At 44.6% G+C, this 8,356-nt stretch overlaps 1 protein-coding gene across 7 annotated transcripts in view; it reads right to left on the bottom strand.

The window, feature by feature from the left end:
* Nucleotides 1-1,788: 1,788 nt before the first annotated feature.
* The window catches only part of GLIS3 (GLIS family zinc finger 3), a 695,814-nt gene continuing 689,246 nt past the window's right edge, over nucleotides 1,789-8,356 (bottom strand). For all 7 annotated transcript variants that reach the window (XM_070794225.1, XM_070794226.1, XM_070794228.1 and 4 more), the window contains 2 exons: nucleotides 6,994-7,176; nucleotides 1,789-6,102 (listed from right to left, as the gene is read on the bottom strand). In XM_070794225.1, coding sequence (XP_070650326.1) covers nucleotides 5,966-6,102; nucleotides 6,994-7,176 — 320 coding nt within the window. In that variant the 3' untranslated portion in view covers nucleotides 1,789-5,965. The remainder of the gene's footprint in view (nucleotides 6,103-6,993; nucleotides 7,177-8,356) is intronic.

Raw genomic sequence — 8,356 nt, 5'->3', positions numbered from 1 at the left:
ATCTAAACAAAGAAAAGCTTAATCAATAGAGCTCATGAATTTCCTCCAGGAACAGGACTTGGCGTAGCCAAAGAATAAGCAGAGGGGCTCCTTACTGCAGTTTTCTTTGGGTGGATATTTACGAGAAGGGCAGGAGAATGTTCCCTCAGTTGACTAGGGATGGCATGCTGTGGCCCATGCACAAATCTTGCCTACTGCCTTTTTTGCTTCATTTTGTATGGCTTCTAGAATAAGAATTTTTTTTTTTACATTTTTAAATAGTTGAGAAAAATCAAAAGACAAAAAATATCTCATGACATCTGAAAACCACAGGAAATTCAAATTTGTGTCCATAAATAAAGTTTTATTGTAACACAGCCATACGCATTCATTTGGAGATTGTCTGTGGCTGCTTTTGAGCTGCAACAACAAAGCTGAGTAGTTGAGACTGAGACCGTGTGGCCCTCAAAGCCAAAAAATACATTCTACCTGGCCCTTTACAGACAGTTTTCAGACCCCTGGAGCAGAGGATGTAAGAGTTGACCTTCACTGGTATTTGAACTAAAAACTAAAAAATGTGTATGTACAGAGCAAACATCTGTTTAATAGGTGAGTCAGGAAACTAAGCATGGGTGCTCAGCACCCCAGTGTTGAGTCCTCTGGGCGCCCTTTCTTCCTGACCTCCTGTCAGGAGGTATCTGGATCTTTGTGGTAGCATTTTCCTCTCTGTTGTTTACACTTCTGCCCTCTAAATGCTACATTTGAATTCTGCTTGTTTTTGAACTGTGTATAGATGGAATAACACTGTGTATTTCCTTCTCTGTCTTGTGTTTTCTTTCAGTATCGTCCCTGAGACTCAGCTCTGGATGACTCAGGTGGCCGCACTCTGTCACTGCCTCCGCTGCGCGCATCACACGTCTCTTCGTTACTTGAGCACAATTCTCTTCTTTCCACTGTTGGTGGACAGTTGTGTCATTTCCGGCTTTTGGCTATTGAGGATGGCATTCAACATCTTGTATCTGAACCACTGTTGACTCCCGAGAGAGGAATGGAATAGCTGGAGTGCAGGGTATGTGTATCTTTAACTCTACCAGTTAATGCCACACTGTCCTCCTAAAAGATTGGACCGAATCACCTTCTCGCCAGCTGCCTCCCTTCAGGGAGCAGACACTCTCTGTGTCTTGTCATATTTCCACCTCCAAACCCTGAACCACATGAGTTTGCTGCCTGTTCCCCCAGCACCTTGAAGAGCCAGGCGAGGTGCCTGGGAGCCATCATCCCTTTGGCTTTGTATCTCCCATTAACAGAATTTTCAAGTCTTAAAATTTCTGTGAGAAAACTATCAATTTTCTAAGAATGATCCTTGAGATAATGTGATGTCTTTCAGAGTCCTGTGCTTGGCTCACCGGTCAGTCAGATGTGCGAGCTTCCTGACCGCTCTTCCCCCCTTTCCCGTCCCCTGTGGATGGGAGGCAGGGAGAGAGCTCATCACAGCCACAGGGACAGGCAGTGCCCCCCAAGGCTGCAGATCAGACAGGACAAGGAATCAGGGGAAATGACAACTTCCCCTTTCTCATTCAGGAAATCAAGAGGACTCACAGATTAGGAAGCTGATACTTGTGTCTTTCTTGGCAGGGTTTTAGGAAACTGGGAAGAAAGGGCCCACTCCAATGGCCATCACCTGGAGGACCACGCACTAGAGGCATTTCTCAGTCATGATGTAGCACTACATTGAAAAGACGCAAATAAACCCGAAACACCAGCACACATTTACCCAGTTTTTGAAGCAGATTAATAGAATAACCAATAAAACATGTATAAAAGCTTTAATTAAATCTGATGAAATAAAACTTCATGTTTTATTTATGGACACTCCCAACATGTAAAGGATTCAGAGACACATTCATTTTTACTGCCATTTCGTCCTCATATCTATAATTAAATCCAGGCTGCAGCTCTGGCCCAAAGCGATGCGGCATTCTAAAGCTGGCCTTGGACACTCCCTCCCCCATCCCCATCTGCTTTTAATTATAATTACCGACCCAATACGAGGGAAGCGGATGGTAAAAACTAAACAAAATAAAACAAACAAACAAACAAAAAATGGTTGCTGCCATTGTGTTTTAAAACAACATGCCGAAGGAGGATTTCAGGCAGGTGGGCGCATCCTCTATTTCCAGTTTTATTATGTACCAAGTGCACAATCCCTTCATTTTACTTTTGACATAAAAAAAGGACTTCATGAAACGAGACAAAATAACTTATGATTATATGAAACATAACTGTGACAAATCACAAAACTATACATATTAATAGAAAAAAGTGTACCTAATTCTTTAAAAGATTTATGACAATAAGCACCAGATGTGCCCCTAGAGTAAAATCAGCCCCATATCCAGTATGATATATGCAGTTCATTTCTCTACGTGAGTGTATATAACTATGTACAAGAGTCTGTGTGATTTATGGAAAACAGATTTCCACTTTTTCCCCCAAAGTGCTTTATGTCAGCAACATTACACAGGATGCTCTGCTGTCTGTACAAAATAAATCTCCTCCTTTTTACACTTGCCATCTCTCCAATGAGTGTTTTTTTTTTTTGCTTTACTCATTGCAAAGAAAAAAAAGTAACCGCAGAAATTCCACACCACCAACAAAAAGTGCTGTTAAAAATGCTGCTTTAAAATGAAGTGGTCAAAACAGTCAAATAAAATACCAAATAATTAAATTGGACATTTATAATCACTATTCCCAAAATTCAAGGCAACTGGGAAGCAAGATTCTTGAAGATGGGGTTGGACACTTACCTCTGTTCTAGTATGCTAATATGCTTGACAGCTGCTAATTTAAAAACAAGAGTAACACCAAAGCTCTGGCTCATCAGTGGAAACTTTGCTGTGATTGACTGATGACCTTTTGTCCATTTTAGAATCACCTAAATAATTTGGGGGGTGACACGGGTAATGCGAGACATCTTACAGGAATAGAATATTTAACACTAATATCAGAGGCTAAATTACAACTTACATTTTGATGCAGTCCCTTTAGGGAATTAAGACAATGCAGCAAGTAAAATATCTCTAGGCATGCTGATTTTTTTTTTTTTTTAATGTAATAGGATAATTGGCTTTGGGCTGTGTGTATTTTCACGAACATCAGCTTCTTTTTTTTTTTTTAAAGGGGAATGACAATCTCTGTTCAGATGTTTATGAAAATGGTTATATATCAAGAGTAAAAAGACCAGAAAATGGAAGGGAATTATCTTTTGAAGTTTCCACTTTTACTGTTACAAACATAATGATGAAAACATATATAAATCTATGTAATGTGAAAGCAAGCAAGGAACGAATTTTAAGGTCAGGTGAGATCCTGGAATCTAAGGCCAGCACGTGTCACCCAGAAGGAAACTGGAAGTGGCATGTCCTGGGGTCCTGAGCTCAAACCTGTAGCCAAGGGGAAACACGAGATGGGGGAGGGAGTAGGAGGGGCGCTTGGCCTTGCAGGTGGTCCTGGGCCTGCTTCTGCTAATTCCTGCCAGGGAAGGAGGCCCTGCAGGTGCGGCTGCTGCCTGGCACCCCCGGGCTCCCTTGGGCCTCAGTGAGGCCAACGGGGAGACTACAGATGCTCAGGAGCATCTCCTCCAGCCAGAGTATCTGGGTTCTTCTGGCTTTGTCCTCCTTCCCTGTTTCCACGGCAGATTACAGCCAGAAGCCACAAGTAGGCTGACAACACCAGCTGCAGTAGCCTTACCTTTCCATCTTTTTCCTCATCACATGGATGAAATGTGTTTTGAGTTCCCTGTAGAGGCTCTGGGATTTAGAATGAATAGATTGTCTATGATACCAGAGCTTCCCCTTCTCTGCAGTGTGAGGCAAAGGACATGGTCCCTGTTTAGGCCAGGTGACACAATCCACTAAGTCTGCCAGAAGGGTGGGACTCTGTGTGTGTTTGAAAGCTCACTTGGAAAGAGAAGTCTGACGTGCGTCCTTTCGTAAAGCAGAGCAGATTTTTGTAAAGTGAATAACTTGTCTCTTTGTCAGACACAGATGTCTGCATGATGGCTCTTCTCAGATCAGAGCCCACTAGCCAGAGAAATGAGATTGCCTGAGAGCACTGTAGAAATGGACCCTGCACTTGGTTCTTTATTAGCCTGATTATACTGCATGTGAGAATGAAGTCCTGAATCAGGCAGAACACTACCGACTGTGCAGCAGACTGGAAGGACACGTCTGTCAGGATACAAACTGTCACCAGATCCTAAGTCTGACATCAAGCTGTTTAATTGTGTTGTTGGAGATTGTAATTATCCCAGTTTGACAAATAGCATTGTTTCATTTTTCTTCAGAGAACATTTTTGAAGAGAGAGAAAAGAAATCATGAGATGTGATAGTACTGGGGTGTCAGAATTTACCAGGTTTTGGGGGATTTGGCAATTTTTATAGCCTATGTCATTGGACTTGGGACCTTTTTAATTGCTTGGTAAAGGTGTCACAGAAGACAGAGGAGCCTTCAGGGCTATAGTCCATGGGGCCACAAGGAGTCGGGCATGACTTAGCGACAAAACAACAGCAACAAAAAGGTGTCACAGAAAATGACTTCCTACTCAGGTTTGAGATCAAATGGCCAAGAGCTCTGTGAAAATTCTAGGCTCTCAAAACAGAGTTTCAGACAAAGCAGTTGCTTCTTTTTGGCCACCTTTCCAGAACTATCTCCTCTACCTGCCCTAGGCCAGACCCTGCTCAGAGCTGGTGGGCAGGCAATGGCAGGTGGTGGGTATGTCTGAACTACAGTCAAAATAAAAAGATGAGAGCAATGAAGAGGGAGGAGAAGGGCAAGGGAGCAACAGAGAGACTGGTGAGGGGAGACCCTAACAGAGGCAGCAGAGGCTGTGCAAAGGAGCTGGACATGGGGCTCTTCCAGTTTGGTTTTCTGAGAGAACCCAGGAGCACACCTCCACGTGTCCCTGCTCTCACAGCTTCTAGCAGGCTCTGGGCAGAGCACCAGAGCGGAGGCCATGGGTGAACCAGTCAAGAGAAATTTTCCTTTGAATAAAGTCCTCAAGGTGGAGTCACTGAACAGTCAACACACGAGGGTCTCTGTGGTAGCACTGGGAAGGGGGTGGCCAACGCCATGTCCCTCAGGCAGCCTTTGCAGAACATTCCTGGTGCACACAGGAGCTACTAGGCGGGGCCAAGCCAAGCCACAGCAGAGGCCAGACGTATGTAGCTGGGGTGATTAAAATAATTATTTCCATCCAAAGAACAGACCTCTAAATATTTTTTTCCTTTAAAAGTACATGTAAATAACAAGCCTTTAAAATCAAAGGACTAGGGTAGGTTGCAGGAATACAAAACAAGTTGTCAAGCTTTTCAGGGGGCTGTGCTTGACAGAACCTTCTCATTTTGCTTTTGGAAAAACACTGAAAAGCAATTGGTTATCATGGGAGTACCCAGGAGGAGAGAAGCAGCCAGCTCCCTGGGTGCCAGGCTGGTGCTGGGAAACCGAGGCTCCTCCAAGAGCCGAGCCCATGCTGGGCTTGGATGTGGATTTCCCTTGTTGCACCTGGCTCTTGGGTGAGGCGATTCACTGTGCTGGCAATCTGGGTTGTCCATCCTTATTTGGAGTTTTCAGCAAGGGTGATCTCCAAATTACATTTTCACATGCACATCGTCTCACTGGTGTCCCTTGAAGGTTGACAGTTGGGAAGTAACAGATATCTAGCAGTGAGACTCCGAATTCCCTTTGAAAAGACAGTCCTGCTGGTCACTGGCAAATCCAGAGGGAAAAAGGAGCAGCTGCAAACACACCTACAAAGCCCAGCTCTGACCATCCAGCCCTGCTCTCCAAAGACACATCTGTGATGTGGCATATTGAGTTGATTTGCTTGACATTCTTTTTCTTAGGGTCTGCGAAACTATAAGAACAAAAAGTGACAAGGAACAAAAAGATTCTGGACGCCAGCACCAGTGGAGGCTGGGGGTGGATTTTAGCCTTCAGTATAGACAGAGGAGAGCTGGCTAGGACAGCGGTCCACAGCACTGATCTGTAAGAATGTGGCATCTTCAGGTCCACTGCGAAGAGTCTCCCCAAAGAGGCTTGAGGAACCCGAAGGCAAATCATACACTGGAAAAGAAAGGGTGCACAAATCAACGGATGCTTCATTATACTTGCCAGGCATGCAGGGAGCAAATGTGGACTGCAGAGGCAACAGTGCTGGGCAAGGCTTTCAGCGGGTCCCATCCTCAGGCTCCATAGGTGGACAGGTGGCTGAATGTGCGGGCAGATGGCTAAAACAGGACTTGCACAAAAGATGGGCTGAGTAGCAATGAAAGTAAAATTTTGTAGGTAAGAGTGAGGATGGCCTCAAAAAGGAGATGATATAAAAGTTGAGTCATTTAAGAATGCATGGGATTATCATAGATGGGGAGGTAAAGAAAGAACATTCTAGGAGGAGGAAACAGGGAGCAAAGACAGAGAGTGGGGTATGTGGGGCCAAGTGTGTTGGCAAAGCTCAGGTGCAGAGCAGGTAGGGAGACAGATAAGGAAGATACATGAGGTAGGAGGGTAGGTCCAGGGAGTTTGATCAGGCTCAGCTCCTGGAGACTACGAATGCCTTGCTGCAGACAGTCAACTTTATTCTCTAGGGCAACTAGAAACTACTCAATGTATCTGAAAAGGAAAGCACCTTATTTTTTCCTTTATTTTTGGAAGGCAATGGTTACAGGTAGCACAGAGAGCAGAATGGGAAAGTTAAGGAGCTGACTCAAGGAAACTTGTTGGAAGGCTGTTGCTTAAGTCTGGGAGAAACATGATGGCACCTGAGTGAGAGTAGTGGAAGTGGGGCTGGAGGAGGCTGGAGGGGAGGATGAATAGGAAAGACATTTCTCAGGTGGACTAAATAGGATTTGATGCAGTTGTGTGATAGGTCAAGTCTAGTCCAGGCTGGTTATGAGAAACCCACCTGATCTCACCTGCTAGTCTGTCCGAGTGTCTAAGTCACAGATACCAACATACCTGTAATGCCCGAGTGAGTTGAGAAGGCTCTGTGGAAAACATCAAAGCCAGATTGGCCCATGGATGTGGGGACCACACAGTCCTCGAAGGAAGGCATCACACTGCAGGAACTGCTAGGTGGCATGGTTCTTTGAGAATCAGGGTAATTCGGGGGGCAGAATGTCTGTAGTTGCCCATAAAATCCTGAAATTCAAGACAGAAGTAGGGATAGATTTATGAACAGGCCATATCCACTGTAGAAAACAAAATAATATTCTTTATAACTAATAAGTAGTATACTTTTTATAGAACCAAGAGAAAATTCCCTGTAAGGTTTGGGAGGAAGATTAAATTCATGTTAGCAGTGTGTGTGTGTGTGTGTGTGTGTGTGTATGTGTATGTGTATGTGTGCACACACACGTGCTCAGTTGCTTCAGTCCTGTCTGACTCTTTGTAACCCCATGGACTGTAGCCCACTAGGATCCTCTGTCCATGGGAATTTTCCTGGCATGAATACTGGACTGGGTTGGCATGCCCTCCTCCAGGGGATCTTCCTGACCCAGGGATCAAACCCACGTCTCCTGTGTCTCCTGCACTGGCAGGTCGGTTCTTTACCGCTCAGCCACCAGAGAAGATCCATGTTAGCAGTAAAGACTAGGAAAAAACAAGAAAATTCCATGTCAAGGCAGGAGAAAAAAGAAAGAAAAACTACTGGCTTTTCTCTTTTTGATGCCCTAAGGCCTCTGCATGGACTCAGCAGACAGATGGGCAAAGGACCTAAACAGACCAGTCAAATACTCACATAATTTATCAACTAATCTGATCAGATGGTACAGACTCTGCCTGCAATGCAGGAGACCCAGGTTCAATCCCTGGCTTGGGAAGATCCCCTGGAGAAGGGAATGGTTACCCACTCCAGTATTCTTGCCTGGAGAATTCTATGGACAGAAGAGCCTGGTAGGTTACAGTCCATGGAGTCACAAAGAGTCAGACATGGCTGAGCGACTAACACAGACACATGGTCAAACTGACAATTCTTTAGTCAGTAAAGAAATAAAAATCAAGACAGTGATATAATACCATATTCTACCTATCACATTAGCCAAGATTTCTGAGACTCATTCTTGGTGCCGGACTGAGACTGGTGACCAAGGCACCTGTGTGTAGTGTGCAGACCCTGCAAAGGAGTACAGGCTTCGGAAAATCACTTGACAACTTGGCTCTGGAACCTGAAAGTGTCCTCTTGGACAGGGGAATTTCACTTTCAAGGATGTATCCTAAAAGCATATTTTGAAAAACAGAAGTTTTGCACAGACACAGTTATCACAGTGCTCGTTGTCATAACAGAAAATGGAGGAGTCAAACTAGCCAATCATGAGAGAGT

This window comes from Bos indicus, chromosome 8, assembly GCF_029378745.1.
Source record: "Bos indicus isolate NIAB-ARS_2022 breed Sahiwal x Tharparkar chromosome 8, NIAB-ARS_B.indTharparkar_mat_pri_1.0, whole genome shotgun sequence".
Lineage (NCBI taxonomy): Eukaryota > Metazoa > Chordata > Mammalia > Artiodactyla > Bovidae > Bos > Bos indicus.
The sequence above is the reverse complement of the archived record's forward strand: the minus strand, read 5'-3'. Positions and strand labels throughout refer to the sequence as shown.